Below are 23,682 nucleotides of genomic sequence, written 5' to 3'. Positions count from 1 at the left end.
CTCTGTTCAGCAGTAGAACAGCCAGAACTTATTATTGTAATCTGAAATAGAACACAGATTTTTTTGCTTCATCAAGGGACCATCGTGAAGCTGTTCCTACGTCCTCATTTTCTGTCTGAATCTGCATACCCTAATATGCTCAAGTCACTCTCTAGACGGGGTTTGCTGAACAACGTTACGCATTATCCTTAATGGTCCCTTTCTCTTGGGCCTCTGCATATAAGAATGGATTTTCTGGCTTTATGTTTGCTGAGAACATACTGAGGCCACAGAATAGTAATAAAAAGCCCTAACTATATAAGCTGTGCAAAGGGAGTGAGGGAGAGGTCTGTCCTAATACACTTCACAGTGAGTTATCTTATATTGCATATGTAACTATCAGTATGTCATCTTAATCAAGCTGTGGAAAGCTTTTCTATTGTATGTCTCTAAAGTCGGACACTTTCAAATCTCTCGTCATTCAGAAGCTGCTTTCTCAGAGAGAGCAAATTGCACTTACGGCATAGACCACTGATTACAGTAGTGATACGGATTTTGTCACAAGTTTATGAAACCCATCTGTCCTGACTAAAGGAGAGCAACTCAGCTAGTGAAATATAAATGAAAACACCATAGCTGGCTGCTTTTCTGTAAATTGTAACTAATAATTTTATAACATTTAGAATAGTTTTAACAAGAGGGGAAAAAAAGCCCTGATACTTGGATGCCAGATAGATGACAGTGTTGGAAACAAACAAGTAAAATATAGAGTATTACTTCTACTTAGTTTGCCTTACTCTTTGCTGGCTAATCTGTGCTTGTATAATAGCTGGACAGTAAGCAGAAATTAATTTTCAAGCCTGATGAACCATGTGCTGTTTTTTTTCATGTGCAACCCGTCACATGGGATAAGAATGACAACATTTTTATATCATTCTCAGGGACATTAGAGGACACTTAAAATTTTAGTTGTATTCCTTCATTAATATGGTTGCATTATACATACGTTAAACAAGTGGGCAAATTTTCGCATATGAATAAAAATCTAAATAAAAATGAGGGAATGGGTTATGGTTTTCTTTCCTGTTTTTAAAGGCAGATATAATAAGCTGTGATTACTGCATCATCAGGAAACCCTAGATGATCACAGGATAAGATGCTGTAGTAAAGTTTTATCATCTGATCATCTATGGCTGTGGAAACACTGTTAAATACCAGTATGCTTTTCTGGTGCTTATCTACAGTGTGTTAACATTTTACAGACAGGCCTCCATTTTTATTAATTTAGTAACAAAAAGATATATGAATCCTATTGGACTATATTAAATACGTAATGTATTATCAAAGATAGAAATAAACGATGGGAACAGTTTTTAATAAACCTTACAATCAATTTCATATTAAAAATGTGCATTATTTTCCAATATTATTCTTTACTCTGGTTTGAATTCACAGATTTCATAGTATAACTACTTTAAAAATGAAGCTCAGTAATCAGGATAATGAGCGTATATTTAAGTAAAATAAGTTCCAGTTTCTTGTACTTCTTTCAACATTTGACCTTTTTCTTTATCATACTTGTTTTCATGTTTTTAGAATTGAAATATTCTTCATTGGAATAAGTGCTGGTGGTAATGATGTGTTTTCCAGTTGTATTTGCTCCTTATCTGCTCAGTATTCGATTGTGTACAAGATGATAGGATTTATTGCTTTTTCTACATCTTTGACTAGTGAAAAATGGTTTTAAAAACCCCTCAGCTTTATAGAATGGGCATTTTTATCAGTGATGGTTATTGTACTTTTTACTTTTTCTGTGAAAATCAGTGTCGGAGAAAAGCTTCTCTCGAGATGATGAGTGGGAAGAAGGTCTAAAGCGTGTACTTGTAGATATTATGTTGGGGATTTCTTAAGTGACCATTTGTCTTGTTTCTCAGCCATATTATGTCTGAGTATGTGAGGATGACAGATACAGAGCGGGATCAGATAGATCAAGATGCTCAGATATTCATGAGGACGTGTGCCGATGCCATCCATCAGCTGAGAACAGAAGGTAAACTCAGCAACTCCTAAATGTTTTTTCTTACTTACAGGTAAGGGCCAATATAATGCTGACTATTGGATGGTGAACCTGAAATGCTTTTGGAGAGAGACTGGTGAAGTCTCATTGCCTTTTGTTTGCATCTGTGTAATCCCATGGACTGATTAGTACTTTAATGTTAGTGGAAGGAGAAGCCAGAGCATAGAATGCTATTTATGTGTTTAAGTACACTAATTAGCAAGTGTAAAAAAGGTCTTAAATAAGTACTACTTGAATAGTAATTTAGCACTGTGACACAGAGGCCTGAACCAAAGCTTAGTAAATTCAATGGTTGTCTCTTTCTACCCTGTTCACCCCTAGTGTATTACAAGTATAACATTTCCAAGTTTGAGATAATTCAATAACTTTCACAGAGTACTGGTAAAGTAACAGTGATTTTGACAATCTGAGTATGGTATCATACCTTTACAATGCCGTCTTATGAAAGTTGTAGAGAGAACTTCTGCTTTGGCATTTTTAAGTTGACTTGCTCTGTGTGTTTTCCACGTAGCGTATACACTGGAGAATTTAAAATGTTAGATGAATATTTTAAGCAAGTTAAGTCCTTAGATCTGTTTTGCCAGGCTTGGCTTGGGAACACCTATTCTTGTTTAGAAATGTAATTGACATAATATGACTCAGTGGCGTATATAACAAATCAATAACATAAATATTTTAAGACACTGGTTGTTTTCAGCTTTTGCTTTGCTGTAGTGATTTGCTGGTTTATGGAACCTATATTTAAATATAGCTGTTTCAAATAAATATTAATATATAACATATTCAAGTGCCTATAAACATTTTATATAACTGCATATCAACTGAAAATGCAAACTCTTTGTAATCCAGTAAAAATTTAAAAGGCTGTGTTATGTCTTTCTTTTGTATTTCAGCACACAAGGGTGTCCAGTCTTCTCAGGTAAAGGAGCACAGAACAGCTGTCTTGGACTTCATTGAAGATTACTTAAAAAGTACTTAGTATTTTGAGTGGTTAAAAATGAACTATTGTATTTTCCAAGAAAGAAATCATGCTTTTCTAACCTCAGGTTTTGTTTACTGCTGTCTTGAACAGGAGTGTGTAAGTTGTATTCCGAGCAAAGAGCCATCCGAGTTAAGCGAGTGATAGATAAGAAGAGACTGTGAGTAGTGTCAAAAAATAGTTTAACTGTGCCTTTTGTTTGTAGGATATTCAACAAAACTATTATTCATGTTTAGATTCTAAGAAGATTGTTTTAAGTTCTGCTGTCAGCAGATGCATTCCAGGGCTCTTTCACACTGCTGGAATGAGGAGTTAAGTTTATAGATGGCAGAGTGCCAGTACAGTGTTGTACTTTACATTTATGCAAATGATTAAAGCACCAAACTGGTAAAATGTGGGTTAATAAATGTACTGGACTTCTACAAATGCAAAAAAATATTTTCATTAAGTAATATTCTGCATAGAATAATTTTGAATGAAATCCTGCACATTGGTAATATGTCTCAAAGATACCATTTAGGATACTGTCTGTTTAGGTACATTTCTCTCTCTAGTTCTCCTTCTTTTTTCTTTTACGCACACATATATATATACACACATATTTAAGACACAAGTTTTCTGATAAAGCAAGTGATTTTGTTGTGAATAAATGTTACTTGATATGGGGTGCCTTCATGGCAAGTAGAAACATGATTAAAATAAAAATCTTGCATGTAACTTTTTAATTGAAACAAAAGACTTTCTGCTTCCTATCATGGCAGGCATTCAGGCTGCTAACATAGAGGTCAAAATGTATAGGAGAAGTTAAAGATGATGTGCTTGCAGGCTTTTTTGTCTGTTTTTTGTTTCTTTTTGTTTTTTTCCCAGGTAAGTATAATAAAACCATGCTTTTTCAATTTCTTTTTCTGCCCACTCCCAGGTGTAAGAATGACAGGGAGAATAAACACATTTGCAATTTATTTAGTACCTCAAACGCTCTCCAGGTCTTCTCAATCTGCATTATTTGAATTCTAACCTAAAGTTCTGTTATGTACATCTTGATTTTAAAATAACAAATTCTAGAACATACACATCAATACATAAATTGAGTGTTTTTTCCAAGATTTGATGCTGCTTTATCAGTTTGGTGTTTGGCTCGATCAGCTGTTTACATTGAAACTAGAGACGTGTTTTCAAAAGTCCATAAGTACTTTTTATTCAGAGTGATTCAGCATGATTAAGCACAACTGAATTCACTCAGATATACCCACCTGAGACACAAATAGCAGTACAGGTAGAAACCAAGTAAACAAAATACCCGAACCAGTTCTGAAGTTGTTTCAGAAGTAATGAGAGAAAAATAAGACATTGGTATTTTTGTAACTCCTGTAACTTTTCAGAAAACACAAACAGAAACAAACTGTGTGATATTTCTAGTTTGTAAAAAATAGGTAACCTTATAAATATTTTTCACACTGCAAAGACAGACAGCATGGTCCCTGCAGTTACAGAATTGCCTCACAAATACCAGCTCTTCTCCTTGTTGTGCTCTAATATTACTGTTTCCATGTCAAATCCCCGGTTCAAGATTTCTTAGAGGACTAAACAAAGAAAATAACTCAATTTGATGGATGCTAAACATGGAGCAATGAAAAAGCTATCTCAGAAGTTAGAATACCACTTAATTAGAGAGCATGAGGCATTTAAAAATAACCCAGGAGATGCAGTCCTGGTATGTGATAGTAGAGGATGCCTTTCTGCCTCTGTTTACAGATGTAAGAACTGTGATAGAAAACAGATGTTGACCAGGTAGAGCCTGTGTGCATTGTAGACAGGATGCAATGGCTAAATTGTCATTTAAGATAAAATTCAATTTAAATAAATCAGAGAGCATAAGCCAATTTTTATGATGACTTGAAGAAAAATTGGCTTTTTTTGTATACCTTTAACTATTTGACTTTGTAATTTCCCTAAGAATTTCAGTAGATGTGATAAGAACCTGTTCCATCGCTTAAAAGAACTATGCATGCTTTAAATAGTGCATCTCAGCCATTTTTTCTTTTTTAATTTAAAATCTTTGTACATTAGTGTACTGTGCAAACCAAGGGCAACACAATAAAGGAATACATTTCTTTAAAAGTAAATTAATCTTAGCGCTGATCTTCTTTCCTGCAATTTAGTCGACATAAAATATGTGCGTATCAGACAATACTGAAAGGTTTGCAGTAGAATTACACTTTGTGTTTCCTTTTATATTGATAAACATCCTAAGCTCTTCAACAAATTGCCTGAGTGTTATAATTTACTTACATAAGTTGCCTTTATGTATTAGCTCATAATTTTTTCATTCAAAAGTTCTGCCAATTACATACGACTAGATCCCGAAATTAAAAGCTGATAAATAAAAACACAAGTAGCTCATTCTGTAAAGATAGTTAGTTGTGATTTTCAGTGTTCATGTTTATTGGTCTTCAAAATTATATTTCATTTCATTTTTAAACTTATTTTTCCATTAGAATACCTAGTGAATTATGTATGCAGTTATTCAAATCAAGCTGGAGAACTGGTATTTTATTAGTGTCACAGTCTTTTTTTTTCCTCAATATTAAGCAAATTTGGGACTTGAGAGGGAGGAGATGAGAGGAGTTTGTTCTTGTAAAATTACCAAAAGCCAAGTACTTGCAGAATTTTTAGAACTAAGAAAAGTTCCCTGTTACTGTTTTTTCTTGTTTAAATAATATAGTCACTAAATAATGGCTAATGCATTATAATCAGTTTTTCTTAGAATTTTCTAATTGTGGGTTAGAATTGAGACAGAATAGAAAAAAGGAAAGGAACATACACTGCAGCACCTTCTGCAATCTTCCCCTGCTGCTTAACAGATCGTAATGAGATTAACTGTTGATGGTATTTGGGAGGGGAGAAGTGATGAAGGTGCCACAGCAGGTGATTCAGCCCATTGCTCTTGGGTTTTTTATTCTTTAGGGTCTCTAACAGCATAGTTGCTGAACTTTCAACTGTCTACTATGTAGCAGTTGCAGAATTCATTCTAGTTAGAATAAACCACAGATTTTTACTGTAAAAAATGGCTTGCCACTAATTTTAAATTTTTTTTTTGGTGCCATAGTGAAACGTACTTGACAAGTATGCACTATATGGGGTGTTTCAAAATATGGACCCAGTTTCTTCTGAGGGATGTCATCAAATTGGATCCATCTTTTTGAAACACCCTCTATAATCACTGAATACACTTCTTGGTTTTTGCATTGCCTTTCTATTAAAATTACATAGCAGGGACATAGATGTAGTATATAACTCTCCGCTCCATATGGGTTTTCTTCGCCTTGCTTCTAAGTGGTCTTTTGTTTCTTTTGGCAAGCAAGGTAAGGATCACTTTCATCCCGGTTAAACTGCTCTTTAAAGCTACTTGAATAAAAATATTTGTTTCAGGAAAAAGCTAATTCTGTTTCATTTTCTTACTTTTCCTTTATGATAATTCACAATATAAAATTGTAATTATTACTTACTTGAAAGAAAACAAAGTAGTGGTGTTGGCTGTTGCTACAAAAAAGAATTTTCAGTATGGCCAAAATGTTGTTTGTTTGTTTTTAAAATATGTATATTTTAATACACTGGATTTTTGAAAGGAAGTTTAAGAAAATGCCTCTGTTTTTATTCTATAGCCTTCAAAATTCTCTTCAGCTCTTAACATGTAATGTATTTAGTTCAGGAATACTACTTGTGCTTTCTTTGCTTTTGGAATAATATCTCAGTGAAAGTAGCTGAGTATATTTTGTATCTTGACTGGGAAATCTTTAATGTGAAGTTGTCAAGAAGTGTCAAATTTACTAATCTGCGGTTGTTCTCTGTTTAGAGAAATTCAGCTGTGTAATATCTTTAAAGGTATAGACTCATGTGCTTCTAGGTCCAGACTCGAACCTGAGCAGAGCAACGTGTCCAAATCACCTCTTTCCCCTGAGAAATCTTCACAGAATCCTTTAGATGATCCTGAAGAAAAGCTTTCTGCTGAGGAAAGCAAAGGTAAGAATAAAACATAGTTATATTTTGCTTTTTGTGGTCAGGCTTGTCTGTTCACTAATACTTTCTTCACATGACAAGGGCCTGTTCCAATGACTCCAACCTTTTCTATTTTCATCTCCGCTGAGTTGATCAGGGTTTTGTGACGCACATTGGGAGACATGAGGAAGCAAAATCTTAAACTTTTTGACAACCTTTTTCCGACCAGCTAAAGAAAGTCTTACGCCTTGCTGGGTTCCTCATCCTCTCAATAAACTGTGTGAACTCTTTCCTTTTCATTTCTTTTCATCAATACCCATCTATTTACGTATCTTCTGAGATCTATCAGATTTTTCCACTTTCCCTTCAGTGATGGCAAGGAATTGGAAAGTAGCTCAGTGCCTTCCTGAGCACACAGACCTTGGGGTGGATACCTCTACAGTAGGAACTCAAAGAAGGAATATGCTCATAGTGGGAAGGTTACTGTCTGATCAGGTGCAGTAGTTTTGGGGATGTTCTTCTCCACAACAAAGAATTTCCTTGCTGGAAAGATAACATCTCACCTGTCAGTGGGCAGGTGAGAAATCCAAAGCAGTATCTCTGACCCCAGGGTCATTTCAGCTGGTGCTGTTCTTGACAGGGCTTGTGAACATTGCTTCTGATATTTTGGTGGCCTGCTTCTGAGGCCAGGGGATGTAAATCCCTTCTCTCAGCCATTTTGGTCTGTCCTGGGACACGTACACTGGCAGATCTTCATTGCAGAATGCCTTTTGGAGTAGCTCCGCTATGCAGATAACTTTAGATTTCACACCTGAAGAGAAATCTTGTTTCTGTGATTCTGGAGTTACTTTTCCTGGCTTGAGTTCTCCTGCTTGTGCTGTGCAGAGGAGTCCAAGGTACCCTGTGATTTACAGTGTGAAAATTATTTTTGGAGAGAAACAGAAACTGTATGAAATGTGCCATTACGTAGAGGGTGATACTTCATCGAGATAGAGGAAATGCACTCAATGGCCATATTATTCTAATAAACAGGTATTGTTTCTTTGGTGATTTTTATTGAAAGAGTAAAGTTCCTCTGCTTGGTGACTTCAGGGCTGTACAAAGGGTGGATTCATATGGAGTGGCTACTCCATTTCTGGATGAAGGCTCTTTTACTGAATTACCACACACTGTGCAAACAGCTTCATTTTCTGATACAGCATTGCTTATCTTCCTAACCAGTTTGTACTTCTGCAGCCCTATCAGTATGCTTCCCTCCCTCCCTGTGCCCCCACACTGAATTTATTGTAAGAAGTGAAGTTTTTGATTATGTGTCATTTCTAGTGCTTACTACATTTTTGTAGTATGTCTGAAGTGATCAGCACACAGGCATATGGATGAGTTTCGCTGTAACACGTTATCAGTGTCTGGCAGGTGTGAGCTGGTGCTGGCAGAGAAGCGGCAGCGCAGCAGCATCTCTGCCCTCTGCTCTTTCCTTGTTGCTGAATGTCTCCACAATCTCTGAAATTGTTCACTCCCTCCCCACAGCGACATTCAAAATTTTGCTCCAAAAATCTGCGCCACGCTGTGGAAAACGCTGTTCTCTGGTTGCCTTGGACACAGCAAACTACCGTAATAAACAGAAATGAAGCTTTGTTTCTTGTACAGGAGCTTTGATTACTCCAGTTTTCACTTTTATTAGTTTATGCTTTAGTTTTTTATAAGAAAGTAGGGGTCCTGTCACATGAGAGGTGCTGATGCAGTATCTATTTATGAGGGATTGCTGACTAGGCTTGGAGAAAACTATGAAACTTGTATATCAAAATAAATCTGTCTGAAACAGTGTGTAAGTGCAGATAGCCTGTGATTCCTCACATAAGTGGAAGTGTTGGTTGCTGCTGCTTATAGAAATCAGCCTCGTGACTTTGCTAGTAGGTGGTTGTCAAAGCATGGAAATGGCGTGAACAAGATGACGAGGAAATAAGCTCAGTTTAAATTTTACAGTGTTTGATATTTCTTTTTTTTAATTTAGAAGTGACTTTTCAAATTTTTAAGACATTGGAGAACTTACTGTGTTTAGGAATAAACTGTTTTATCCTCAGCATAAGTGGTTTAGAGAATGGTGATCACTTGTATTTATGAATTACCCATCATCAGCGTGCCTGGGGCCCTTGTGTAAATATCTCAGCTCTAAAGACAGTTTTTCTGAAGGGAGTTTGCGGCCCTGTCCTTAATTTGAATGTTATGTCCTGCTTGACGTTCTGGAACACAACTTGGGTTTTGTCTGGTTTTTTTGGCAGGAACCAAAGCAAAACGTGCCTACCTTTGTTTTGAGGCAAAGCACCTGCTTACATTAGAATTATACAGGACATGCCTCATGGTAGGAAAATAGTCTCTTTGGAGATTGCTTTTATGTGCTGACTGTTTATTTGCGTATTACAAATTTGAGCATTTGTTTGTGGCGATAAATGTAAATGATGAGTAGCTTTCGGACTGGTCCACAAGCTTAGCAGCTGTGTCCTTTCAGCGTGGAAAAGGGTTCAGAGGACTTGATCATTATTTTGTTTCCCTGTCATGCGTTAACTGCTTCTTCCTGCAAAAGAAGCGTGGCTTGGCTTTCGCTGGGTGATTGGTAGGAAAGCGTCCCTGTCAGCTCCAGGAAAGCTGCAGCACAGCTCTCCCAGTGGCCACGGATGTTCTGCAGTGACAGGAGGAACCCTGGGGAGATGTGTTTCTCACTTACCGCTCACCCTATTTGCTTATTAACAATCACATTGGATACAGGTGCTGGTTTTTTAACATTGCTGACAGGCCCTGAAAATAATTGGTTCCTCTGGGCTGAAATCAGAATATATCTTTTTTTTTTTTTTTCTTGACTCCCTAAACTAATTATCTTATTTTCTTTGAATGTAGTAAATAATTCATTATAGTTTTGATATAATGTAAATACATTGATTACCTAAACAAATAAGTTTTGTGTTTCTGTGGAAGAAATACTGATGGTACCCCGTGGAAAAGAGTCTTGAAATTTTTCTAAGCAATCTGTAAGATAGTCTTGTTTTTATTTCTTATTACTTGTAAGAAAGAACAGATTTTTTTGAGGGGTGGGGTGTTTGGTTTGGGGTTTTTTAATTTACTATATTCCTTATCCACATCTCTCATTTGTAACATTGTCATTGTACATCCTGGTTTGGGTGTTGGGAAGCAAAACATACAGTTATAAAGCAGACGTACACAACAATACACTTTCATAATATTTATTTTTCAAGAGTTTTCACAAATATTATAATGGAGGATAAAAGGGAACATTTCTACTTTAAATCCTTTTCATATATATGTTTATAAATAGGGCTACGCCTTTCAGAGGCTTCCCAAGAGAAGTCAGTATCTGAATGATGATGCACTAGTGCTGCTTATGCAACTGGAAAAAAGGTTTGAAGGTTATAACAAAACAAATGAAAATACTTATAAATGCCTGAAAAAGATCACTGGGATAAACAGGAAGTCTGAAATCTATGAAAAAATGAAAACTAACTCTTTCTGTATTTTAATGTGCTCTTGTTGGGTGATTTTAAACACTGCTGCTACAACAGCTGCAGGAACAGTGGGTTCCTGTAGCATAGTTTCTTTTCTCTCCTATTCTAACTTTGCCTATAAATCAGAAATATATAATTTAGCCTAAAAATAAATCTTCCAGAAGGGAATATCCCAGAAATAGCCATCCAATATCTTTCGTGCCCAAGTCCTGTTAAGATTCATGCAGCTGATTAGCTTTAATTGAAGGGGAAGTACTGAAGTGCTATTGGAATCCATGAGGCAGCTGTGATGTGTGAGTTAGTTATGGGATGGGGTCTGATCCTGCCACCCGCAGAAAGCCCCTTGCACCGCCTGCTGTAGGGTTTGCACTGTAATACGCAGTTTGCACAGTGGGAGGAAATCAAGTTTGTCCTGTGAACTTTGCTTAAAATATCTTTGAGATTCTGTTTTTATTTTTTGGAATGAGGAGCTGATGGTTCTGTCGAGTCTCATTGGAAGATAATAGCTTTGCATATAGACTGTCATTTTGAAAAATGTGTGATTTCTTCTGTTAAAAGACAAATGCTGCAGTATTTTGTGCCATAATAAGTCCCAGTGCATTGTGAGTTGATTTACGTCCTTCACTGTCAAGATATTATTGCAGCTCCTTACAGTTGACAAAATTAAAAATACGCATAGACTTTTGTCCCAGTTTAGAAGTTAAATGTTACTGGTGTAATTTTGTGCTATAGGGTGAATCTTGGTTAACAACAAATGAGATATAACGAGTTCGGGGTTCTGAAATGGATGAAAAATGCTTTTCAGTTTACTGCTTGGTGTCCTGCGTTGTCTGAGATGTTTGGTGGTTCTTTCACAGACAGGAACCTGCCTGATGCCCAAAGTAACCTGGGATTGTGGGGGGACGGTAAAGGTGAAGATGAGCTGTCACCTGAAGAAATACAAATGGTAAGTATATCTTGCATTTTATTTTCTGCTGTATTCATATTTATTAAGAAAGTACAGACTCACGCAAATTCACTTTCAACTTTCACGTTATGCAGAATAATGCCATAACAGGACATACCTTTTGCACATGGCTTGCTGGTTCTTCTGGTAGCAGCTAATATCTAAATTGTCACAAAATACTTACAAGGAGCCATGAAATTAATAACAACATATTTCAACAGTTGATTTTTTTTTTTTTAATTATGAATTGGGTTTTTTTAGTCAGGAAGCAACAGAAGTCACGGCAGCATCAGAAGCAGCATTGTGAAACTTCTGAAAGAATAAAGTCTTGGCCGTTTTTTACTTGGACTATTTCTAGAACACACCTTAAATAGTTATACTATTTAAGTATAACTATGGCATTATACTTAATTTTATTCCTTTTTTGGATTGATAGATCGGATTGGATGACTAGAAGGACTAGCTACAAGCTCACTATTACAGCAGAATCCCATTAATTTTACCTTTCTGCATTTGCCCATTATCAGCACATTTATGTATTGTTTGATCCAATTCTGCTTACAGTTGAACTGATACACTACAAAAATTCCAACATAGGTATGATTGCAACCTGTCTGTTAGACTTTTTTGATGTTCCTAAAATTTAGTTTGTCAAAGAGAAGAGGTTCTTCAGGGGCTGCCCGTGATGCTCTCGTGGTGTTGTTGAGTGCCAGTCTGACATCTAAAGTCTTACTCCTGCTTCCTGTTTTCCTTTCAAAGAGAATTCTTTACATATTTTCATTCTGTGTTTAGGCAAGATATCATTATTCCCCTGTGTGTAAGCTTCCAGAGAATCAGGAGAAAACAAGTTGCAGAGGTGATGGCTCTGACAGGGCTTACTAAAAATTGACCACTAAATGTTGAATTGCCTTTTGTAGGCTTCACACTGTATTAAGTTTTAAACATGCCACTTGCCATGGTTGTTTTGGAATGAATACATTTCTTTTTCATGAAATCCTTTTATACTTTTTAGATTAAGGCCCCCAGATACCTCATGACTTAGATGAGTTGCCAAAGTCTGTGAGTTTTGTTCTGTTTCTCTTATCAGGAGTGAAGAAAGATAAACATCTTAAAATGCTGATTTTTGCCCACCGAGGATTTTAATTTTTCCCTGGAATAAGTTTTCTTTAATGACTTTTGTGGAGGGGGAGTGATTCCAGGTCTAAGTCAGAGAAGAATCTATGTGCATAGTTTAACAGCTGCTTCTTAGGCATTCAGGCAGCTCTTTCTAAGGGAGAACCATTAGATTTATTTTAAAAATCCATTACTATTCTTTGCCCATTCCGAGCTCTCCTGTGCTGTGCGTTTTTAAATTATTATACATTTTTTAAACTTCTACTGCTTGTTTCACAGCGATTTACTTCTGTTGTGGTTTGAGGAGTTGTGCTTCATGTGAAAAGGAATATAAAAATAACACTGATACTCCAAATAAAATAAACTTATAGCTCAGACAGACTGTAGTATGTCCTTATTAGCTTACACCATCCTGCCTGTAGTTTGCAAGAAAATTTATAGTATTTAATGGTGCCTTGATGTCAGTGCCATGATTAAGCCTAGAAAAATTACTTGTGCCAGAAACTTTAGATCTCAGATTTAAGTTTATCCTTCTGCTCAGTGGGAAAAGAGAGACAAATTTACTAGTCTGTTTAGAGAAGCAGAAGATCAAAACGCTACCAAAATAAACATGACATAGTCTAATACACTGAAATGTTATTACTGCTCTTGTGCTGTAGTTCATTCTTAAATTTCCATGTATGAATTTACATTTGAAATTCGTTATGTACTCTTGGTACTTGTGTTTTTGTGCTGATACTAGGAAGCTACTATTGAAAAAAGCACACAAAGGGAAATTACCGCTAGAACAGTCTCCTCTGTGCTTACAGTCTGTCCTGAGTTTTGCAGGAAGCTGTTTGTGAGCTGGGGGTGTGAGTGTTGCCGATTATTTCTAGTTAATGCACGCCCCCCTCCATGAGGGTCACTTGTTGTCAGGTAATGTTTTTACCATTGGATTGTGTGTTATTGGCATTGTCAAACTGTAAACAGAGATTTGTATATTTGTGTAATACATCGTATGTTTACAGCAGGGTTTCAAACACAAACATTGCCGCTAATACGTTGATGCTCATAGCTGAGCAAGCCATCGCTGTTTTGTGGACCTAACATGGGGGGAGGGTGGTTGGTTTTTTGCTTAGAATTTGGGTCTTTTTTCCTTTTTGTGAAGATTATAATTAGATAAGTTACAAAGGCTGGGGATGTATGGGGTGAATATTGCACAGCAAAACTCCTCTTTCAGTTCATTTTTGAGGAACGTATAGCTAAGCATTGGTCTTTAGTAATAAACGCTGGATACTGTGTAATTTCATTCCTAACAGACTCTAGTCACTGGATCCAATATTCTAATTGTCAGGTAAATTTAGGTCCAGGGTGTAACTTGGAAATAATACAAGTGTTTGAATGTGCTTTGCTTTTTTCATTGCTCGCATAAAACCTTAATAGTAACTTGGCAATATTTAATGACTTCATTGTGCTTTTAACATAGGAAGGGTCTTTATGAACACGTTAACAACCCCTCACAGCATTGAAGTTACTCAGAAAATCCAGCAGGTCCCAGCAGAGGGAGGATACAGTGTAGAAACTCCTGTGCTGTGTCAAATCATACTTAACAATTCTCAGTCATGATTCCAAGATCCTTCCACTGGGTAAAATAATGAATTAAAGGCCTATCATATTGCTACAGCAGCAATTTCTATCATTATTTTACCCACAAGAGAGAGCTTTACGTTGTTCGAAATGGTTGCAGGCTTTTGTACGAGTCGGACAATAAATTTCAGTTTATAACTCTGAGTACAGGTTTATTAATGTTTTTATAGTTATTGTGAGCAGATGTCTCGTGGTTGCACTGAGTGGGAAAAAATCTGGCTCTGCTGTTTGAGTTGTGAAAATATCTAATTTTCCCTGACTTGATCTTTTTTGTTTGGTTTTGTCTTAAATTCAGGTACAGTACATATAGTGACTCATGGGGTAACAAAACGAGAGCTGTGATTGTTTCTTCCATGCATTAGATTTTTTAGACATACCTTAAGCAGTTTGTCACTTTATGCCATACTTTGGTAACAGAATATTTCACTGTCATAAAAGAGGCTACTTTAACAAGCCATAAATCATTGAGCTGTACTGATGGCTATAGTTTGGTTTATGTTCCCATCATGTAAATCCCCTTGTGACACACTGGTATAGGATGTGTTCTGCTCTCTAACCTTTTGTTCATTTGACTGGCTTAGCATAGCACTGCTGTCTGTGCCAAGTGGTCCATCAGCCGTGATTTCAAATTGTAAAGATCATTTAGCAGTTTAAAAGGCAATCCGTGCCAGCAGAGGGTTTTAAATATCAAAGGGACTTTTTAAAGAATACTTTCTCAAGTGGATTTGTGCTCTTTGTAAGGGATTAAAATCATTCACTGTTTCTTTATTGAAAATTCACTTTCTAAATTAGTCATCATCTCAGTTTTACTAAGGCGGCAAAACGGGATTTTTCATGTTGAATATTTGTGCAGAAATAGTTACAGGAGTCAGAAGAAACAATTGCAGCTTGGTGGCTTCAGCCACATCAGGACCATCCAGCTGACTTGGTGCTAAACGTCGTGGCTGTTGCATGGCTCTGTTCCTCGGCTTTGTTCTGGGGTGACTCCACGGGAACCAGGGAGGTGCAGTGGAGCGAAGGTCAGGGGTGCAGGGCTGGGAAGGAAATACCGCTGTACGAGTCTGCACTGCAGTGATACAGTGACGCACTGGTACACTGTACAGTGTATTCAGCTCTGTAGGAGATGCTACAGACAGCAGTGGCAATGACAGGTGAAGATGCTGCTACACTGGTACTCTTTTATGTAACAAAACCACGGGATCTTTAGGGGGAAATTAGTGGGACCTCAGGGAGCTGTGCAGAATATTCCCGTTCCCCCTCGGGCGATGGGGCTGGGCTGCTTCCCTGAGGGCACTGCCCCACAGCGAGGGTGACGGTGCCCCACAGACCGCCGGCTCGTCTGTGATCTTGGACTCTCTGAAGTCCTTTACCCAAGAAGAGAAAGCTGCTCTTGCCAGTCAGGTAGACAGCGAACATCTAGTACAAAAGTAAATCTGTATTTGAAAAGAAATAAAAAATCATTTTTCATTATTCTTCATGAGATATGTCTGAAGACTGAACCTTTTTCTGAGATTCGCTGTTACCCTTCGTTAAACATGCCTATCATTTCACACTGACTTCTGCCAAATTAAACCTACAGATTCCTGATTTTTATCACAGTAACCATTTTCCCCAGAGTCATACAGGTTGACATTTATTGTGCTGTTGGCAGAGTCAGGTATTGGTTCGCTGAGGTCCTGATGGGCCTGAAGCAAGATGAAAACTGTTAGAGCACAAAGCGTGGGGGACAGTGGCGATGGGGTGGGGTGTGAGAAGGAGGGAGTGAAGGCAGAGGGTATGAAAGGCAGCTTGACTTCACTTGTTTTCTTGCTTTCCTGTGTAGGTCTGTAGCAGTGCAGGAGTCTTGCTCACCTTCTGCTATCCACTCTCCCTTAGGCCAGACCTATCGTCTGGTCCTGTGGTGGGGTTCAGTTTACTAACCTACCAGAAAACTCAGGGGGAAAAAGTGGTTAGTGAGCTACAGTGTCATCCCATGAAAGCAGGGGAGCAGCACCTGCTTAGGACTGTGCATGTGGAGAAGTGCAGGACAAATTCCTGCACTGGATCTTTTTTACTGCAGCGTGCATAGCATACACACTTTATTCTTTGTGTTTGGATTATGAAAGCGCTTGATGTGGCGGAGGTTTCCATGGGAGCGTTGTGGATCGCTTCAAGGGACGCACACACCTCAGCAGCTGAAGCAATGCTCGTGGGAAGTTGCACAAGCTGTGTAAGGAACATCTTAAGAGACCTGGGACAGAGATGCTGGTGGTGTGATTGGGGCAGGGCGGGAGTCCCACTGCTGGCAAAGATCATCACCAAGCGTAGCAGTACAATAGTGTTAAATGTACACACTCCTGTAGACCAGCTCCGTGAAAGGAGTTATGGGACGGATGAACTGTATGCCATATGACAGCCACCGATTTTCATGTTGCATCTTAATGATGAACTGTGCTGTTGTTTAAACTGCTTTGAAATATTAAGTGCTTCATTTTCAGCTATTCCAGTGGCACAGCTCTAAAAACAAAATGCCAATTTGCCTTTCACTAATGGAAAGCCCTTGCTGTCATCGTAATTCTCTGTGATTCAGACCTTTCCTCCTCCTTCCTCCTTTTGCTTTTTGCACAAGATGATAGTTGTTTTCAAATACTGTCTTCTCTGGGCAGCACCTCCTTTTCTTGCAAACTAAAGCACTGGGCATTTGCTCAGGTAGTGAGCAATTCCTGTTGCACTGGCTGAAAATCAAGTGTGACCTGTAAGCAGAGCCTTTCATCTTCGACAACACACTGCTCTGTCTTAAATAGGATAACAAGACCTTGCGAGGTGGCCAAGAGGAATGCTGCGCTTTTACTAATAATTAAATTGTAACATGATTGAATTATGCCAGAATCACAGCGTATTATGTGGGCTGGTTCAAAATGAGGAGATTAACTGAACTAGAACTTGGTGTCTTGCGCAGCTCCAGTGTCCAATTCTTTGCATTCTGAATAGTGTTTTCTGGTATCCACGCCGCTGCTTGTATCACTCCGGTCTGTCAGAGGCGCGTAGCAGGTGATGTTTTCAGCAGAAATGGATGTCCTGTGTGCTATTTCTGTATAACCGCGTTAGACCGGGGTCTTTCCCAGATTGGTGAGAAAGCGCCAAGATCCCGTCAGTTGTGTGCCTACCACAAAGGTCCAGCTCTTACCGAGGCTTTGGCCATGTAGCATTAACAGCCAGAAACCATCAGGGTCACTTGTTCTGTAACGAATCTCATGATCCAACAGTCAAGTACATCTAAAATGTCAAAGCCTATTTTACTGTATAAACTCTCCCATTTATGCTTGTGTTTGACAAATGTAGTGCTAAAAGTATATGTAAATGTTTCATTGATGGCTCACGAGTTATAAATGGAAGAGCTATGCTGGAATAAGTGAAGCCAATGCATTTCTGAAGTATGAAGTATTACCCTAGATGTCAAAATATTTCATATTGTAGCAAAATCTAAAAGCTCTTAACTTCATGCCATGGGCAGTACATGAATAATGGCGATGACAGTGCAAAGATACCATGAAGAGAATCGCATGCCTTCTCAAGTGTGAAAGCTTTCCCCACTCAAATTTCAAAAATAATAAAAAAGGACAGATTTCATCTACTATATTTTTCCTTACTGCAAAGTAACTTGAGCCAAATCTTCAAGTTATTTCATTAACGGGATGAAAATGACAAGTGCTACAGTGACTGGAACAAATAAGCAAATTCATATTGCTTGTTTAGGACAGTATTGGTCATTTTGAAGGTCTTTTTAGTTGAGACACCTGGTGAATAGATTGCAGGGAAGGGTGGAAGTTGCTTGATTGGGGTGGGGGCTGAAGAAAGTTCCCTGAGTCCAAGCATGTGAACTCATGTGTGTTTTCTTTCTTCTCTTCTTCCAGTTTGAACAGGAGAACCAGAGGCTTGTTGGTGAAATGAATAATCTCTTTGATGAAGTCAGGTACAATTTCCTGTTATTTGCCAAACCGCTGCATGTGCTGGTCCCGTAACCCCAACGCCCACTCAGTGAATTTGCTGCAGGACACCCGGCTGTGTGAACTGTAGCGGGGAGACAGAGGAGGGACAAAACAGGAGCACCCAGGGAACGAACTGTACGAGTTTACACAGTGTGGTTGTGTCAAGAATGAGTCTGAGCGACACAGGAACTATGGAAAATAGTATTGGTTAGATTTGGAGGGTTTGTGTTCCATGTCGCTTATTTAAAGTTCTAAAAGATGAAGTTCTCCATTCACACCAGGCTGTCAGCTCCTTCACAGGCAGCAGCGGGGGGCGCAGCCACCGACCCCCGAGCAGGGACGTGTTTTCAGGGCAGAGCAGCGGTGCCATTTGCTCTCCACCTGCTGCGCAGAAAACCCGAAAGGCCAACTCCAGCTAGAACGTGACTTTTGGGCTGTCAGTGCTGGGCGAGGTGGATTCCACACTTCAGAGCAGCGCATCTAAAAGATCGGTCAAAACTGACTACTTAGGGCGCACAAGGGATCTTTTTTTTTAATGTATGAGATGAAAGAAGGAAGATGTGTGAAGCCCTCACAGTGAAGCCTGAATTTTGGGCGGTGTCTTTGCCAGAGCTTCACTGTGAGCTGCTCGTCTTCCCAGCACTGTCCTCACACCCCAGCTGTGCCTGCACCCAGCTGGTGACAAACCAGCCCAGCCCCTGGCACAGCCCGCACACCGTGCCGGGAACCACCACTGCACTTGTTTCTAACCGAGCGTTTCTGTTCTTTGCCAAGACAAATTGAAGGAAAAGTGGTGGAAATCTCCAGACTACAAGAGATATTCACTGAAAAAGTCCTGCAACAGGTTAGTATAATGTAATACTACAGCAGCAAATACAGCTTGAATAATTTGTTGGGGGTATTTTGGTCTTGGTTGCATGCAAGATGTAAATATAAGATTAATTAGTCTTTGACACAAATGTGAAGGAAAATATGTTTTGTTTTTTCAAATGCAAAATCACGGCATTTACTGCTGTTACTTAGCAGCACGTACTGGGAATGGAAAATGTAACGTGTTAGAATGATCCCTCTGCCTCAGCTGGCATCCTGCTAAATGTGTTATTTAATAGCATCCTTTCTGACAATGGAGGCACCTCTTCCAAAAGAGCTGGCAAAAACTAGACAGGTTAGGCTTGATTCTAGAGAACTGAGAGACTTCTGTTCATCCTGGTGGTCTCTAGTAAGGCTCATAAAATCACACATTAAGAAGTTACAACTTAATTGCCTCTGTACCTTTGCATCATTGAAACTAAGATGTTAATAATACCACATTTTATTTTATATTTGGCTTCTGCTTGCTCCCCAAATCCTTACAAGTGTCTTTTCCTAAAATTCATCATTCTTTTTTTTTTTTCTTTTAACAGGAAACTGATATTGACAATATCCATCAATTAGTTGTGGGTGCAACAGAGAATATCAAAGAAGGCAATGAAGACATAAGAGAGGTAACGTCTCCAAGTTGTGTTTTAAGCCCGTTTCTCTTTGTTCTGCCCAGGTGTAGCTTTACACAGCACGTGTTCACAATCATCACTTTGCTTGTCTTGCTAACCAGAACTGGAACAGCTATACAGGTCTGCAGAAATCCGCTTGGCCTCACCTATTTTTTAAACTTGAAGGTCACCTGCCATGCATTTAATGGCCTGTGAAGTTTGTTTTAAAAAACTAAATAAAAAAGAGGAGGAGAAATTGCAGACTAAGACTAAAAGACAGTGCTGAAACTGTTGAAACTGGAGTTAAATGCTGAACGTTAGCAGAAAAGTCTCCTTACTATGCTGAACACATCTCACGTGCTCCTAGTAAATGAATCTATCCCACTGTCTTACTAATTAGAATGAAATGTTGTTTTCTCTCAGGAACTGAGATTTCAATAAAAACAGAGTTCCTGAATTAAGCTGCTCAGTAAATGGCTTCTTTATTTTTTTGTCCTTCCTCAAAGCACGCAGCATATGTAACTCAAGGATGAGTTATTTACTGCTCAACTCTCCTGAAATGTGCATCAAACATACATAAGCAAGCGTAATTTAGGGCCTTAACATTTCCGATTTGGAACTTATTTCCACATTTCTTCAAATAGAGTAGAATATCTGGAATGTCTTCAGTAGCTCTCCAGCAGGCACGGTGGCACAGCACACACTGGGGAAGATTTTTGGTATTTTTAAAGACTTAAATCAATAGGTTAAGTACCATTTAGCATGCGGTTCCTAGGCCTTTAAATAGGTATTCTTAAGCACTTTAGACAGGATGCTTAGAGGGTGCAGAGCTGTCAGCTCATGGTCCCTGTGTTGGCAGCTGGAGATCCGTGTTCAACAACATGGCACCAACTGAAGTTATTTTTGCTTCATTTTTTCACATTTGTAGGTAGAACTCAGCTTCCTGAACCACACTGAGAAACAGTAAAGGTGATAAACACAAAACTTTATGACTCACATTAATGTTTGTATCACATAAAAAAGTCTATGTGTGGTTTTTTTTAACACCCAATTTTAAGATTTCTGAGAGAAACTTTAATGCGATAAAGAGCTACAGCAAATCTGACTTTTATTCACCTGAACTTAAGGGCAAGTTTTGTTTTTCCTCCTGTGGGAGACTCATGGTTACCCCGGGCTGCCATGGTTGAAGTTCTACTGTATCTTTACTGGTGATGGTAATGGCAATAACCTTTTCCTCACAGGCAATCAAAAACAATGCTGGATTTAGAGTATGGATCCTGTTCTTCCTTGTGATGTGTTCGTTTTCCTTGCTTTTCCTGGACTGGTATGATAATTAATTAAAAATATAATGTTGTCTACACACTTTCTTTGTAAAACTTCTGACATTTTTTTTCTATGGAGCAGGGTATATGACATACCTATATATTTTATGCATTTTTTTCATACTGCTGTGATGGAAATATTTTCCAATGAACAAGTATGTGTATATACACATGAGCGCAGAGGCAGATGTCAGCATTGATTTTAAATCCCTTTATCAAACACAAAACCGCACTTAATCCTGCAAAGAACACAGAAACCTTTGGAAGAGCAGGTAAGAAAGGCCCAAGCTGGAGCACAGTGTCAGAAAAAAACAAGAGGAATGAAGGTTTTGTGAGTCACCCACACAGATGTGGTAGCTGAAGTCCAGATCAAGAGGAAACTGCGACTATGCAGAAGCATCTACACTGTCTCAGGCTTTTATTTAATCAAACCACTTCAGTACACGGTGATCACTTTGCACATGTATGAGCTCTACTTCTAATCTTTAATTCGAGTCAGATCAGGTTGCTTTAACAGTAATAATGATGATTATGATAAAAAGTCAACTGAAGAGCTTTACTTCTAGGTGAAAAGAGAATTGTGCATTGAAACGGGTGTTCTGGGATGTCAGAACAAAACCAAAGGATAGAAAATATTAAAGCCAAACTCTTCAAGGTACTAAAATTAGGAGCAATTTGTTAACTAAAAAGAAAAAAGTCTCAAAACCAACTATAAGTAAGAAGCAATAACCTTTCTTCTATTAAATCAGAGGAAAAAATGGTTTTGACTTCAAGAAGCATAAGCAATCTCTTTCTCCTAGGTTGTAAAGCTTAGTAGTTTTTAATGCTTGTTGTTATGAGACAGAGAAATAAGTTGTTTCTCATCAGTATTTACTTGTGCATTAAAGTTTTTATTGTCCTAAATTTAAGGGCAGGAGATGTATCATGAGTCATTACTATGTAGGACAGTCTTGGGAACAGATCTTTCCATCTTGTAAAATCTGAATGTCCTCTGTAAATGTGTTGGTATGAAATGCGTGGTTTGCTACCTCTCTTCTGAAATATGTATTTCTATACATTATATGCAACAAGCAGCATCATCCTTAGTCATTACTCTGCACAGAGTGAAAATGTCAAAAGTTACATGTGAATTAATTACTCAATAAAGCATCTGCCCATCAGAAAATGCAAACATGGTGTGTGTTGAGTATCTTAACAAAACTTGACGTTTAAAAATTTAAAGAAAATTTGGCACATAATTTATTGCTTTTTATGCATTCCACATACCATAATGACTTAATAAAAAGCCTTTTACAGGTACTACTGTGTAATGCATATTTCGTATCAAACCTAGAGAATTAAGGATGGTTATTTTTACTGTATCCTTGATAAAGCAACTCTACTAGACAAAACAATAAAAGTAGAGCTGACCATGTTTGTTCTACAATAGATCTTGAGAAACAGCCCGTACTGATGTTTTCCCTTCATTTTTCTGGTAGCAACTATACAAAAAAATGGCACTTTTGACATGTCCACTCCAACTTGCCCCACTCAAGTTACATGAAGAAAAAAGGTGACTTGCTTGCCCGGATGCTTCACACACTTATTCTGTCTAACTGTTAAATTAATAAGATGTCTGTTTTGTAATATATTTAAGATTTATAATAAAAATGAAAACATGGTTTCACACATAGAGAAGTCTGTAATTACAATGGAACGTTAACGTGCATCCACAATACTACGCTCTTCTACATCTTTTCCCCTCCCACACCGTACATGAACAGTTCTACTCTTGATTCAGTTTCACATGTAGCTTTGAAACAGCCCGTTGTGTTACCTAATACCCTATTGTTTCACTTGTGATGCTCTGTGTTTTAAAAAGTATTAAACTGCAAACCATACATAAACTGAAAGCTCTTTCTATTTAATAAAAAGGGAAAGTGGTAATGTAGTAAAAGAGAAAATTCAGACATATTACTCCCTCTGCCATATCCAACAAATTACACAGTGGACATCTACTGTGAATATACTTTCTGCCTCTTAAGTATGATCAGGAGATGTCATTTCTCACTAGAACATCCTGAACCGTGTATTTTGCACACTACCCTCACCATCCATCACTAAAACTGTCTGTGTTTTTTCCATAATGTCTATCTAGTTCGTGTTTCAGTGCACATCCTTACCAAGATGCTAAAGCCACGGTGGAAATGCAGTTAAATCCTGTTGACAGCAAGAATAAAACATTGAGCATGCCTTGTTGCAGAGAACTTCGTTATCACTTACAAATAAACAACAGTAAAGAAAATGTAAGAAAAATGCTACCTGACAGTTTCTTTCTCCATACAAGTCATTATTACATCATGCCCCTGACATCAATGCTGACTAGCATTCTTGCTTGAGCCAAAAATAAGTATTAAATACAGCTTTCAGCTAAACAAGAGATCACTCTAGTTATGGCTGGGGTGTTTCAGTTTGCAAAATGACAAAAATTTAAAAAATTAATAAATGAAGTTTCAGTTCAGACAACAGAACACTTGATCCAAGGTCCAAGCCCTGAATATCCAGCAAAGAAATCTGTCAGTATCCAATAAACTGCAAGAACATACCTAACATCAGCTTTTTTTTTTTAACATTGAAAATGGTGTCAAAGCTCTAAAGCAATGCTGATAGGCACCTTGTTTTATGCCCATGAATGTTCTGCAGCAAGTTTTTG

At 38.0% G+C, this 23,682-nt stretch overlaps 1 protein-coding gene across 2 annotated transcripts in view; it reads left to right on the top strand.

Annotated features, from left to right (window-relative positions):
* STX18 (syntaxin 18) overlaps positions 1 to 22,592 on the top strand; it is a 67,438-nt gene extending 44,846 nt beyond the window's left edge. The window contains exons 3-12 of one of the 2 annotated variants that reach the window (XM_080344255.1): positions 1,914 to 2,029; positions 2,950 to 3,027; positions 3,129 to 3,195; positions 6,940 to 7,055; positions 11,404 to 11,492; positions 18,125 to 18,183; positions 18,974 to 19,043; positions 19,603 to 19,683; positions 20,910 to 20,992; positions 21,147 to 22,592. In XM_080344255.1, the coding sequence (XP_080200381.1) occupies positions 1,914 to 2,029; positions 2,950 to 3,027; positions 3,129 to 3,195; positions 6,940 to 7,055; positions 11,404 to 11,492; positions 18,125 to 18,183; positions 18,974 to 19,043; positions 19,603 to 19,683; positions 20,910 to 20,992; positions 21,147 to 21,165 (778 nt within the window). In that variant the 3' untranslated portion in view covers positions 21,166 to 22,592. Of the gene's footprint in view, positions 1 to 1,913; positions 2,030 to 2,949; positions 3,028 to 3,128; positions 3,196 to 6,939; positions 7,056 to 11,403; positions 11,493 to 18,124; positions 18,184 to 18,973; positions 19,044 to 19,602; positions 19,684 to 20,909 lie in introns of both variants that reach the window. The other variant, XM_080344256.1, reaches the window with a different exon arrangement.
* The last annotated feature ends 1,090 nt before the right edge of the window (positions 22,593 to 23,682 follow it).

This window comes from Nesoenas mayeri (genome assembly GCF_963082525.1).
Source record: "Nesoenas mayeri genome assembly, chromosome: 4".
In the NCBI taxonomy this organism is placed as follows: domain Eukaryota; kingdom Metazoa; phylum Chordata; class Aves; order Columbiformes; family Columbidae; genus Nesoenas; species Nesoenas mayeri.
This window is presented reverse-complemented; position numbering and strand designations above follow the sequence as displayed.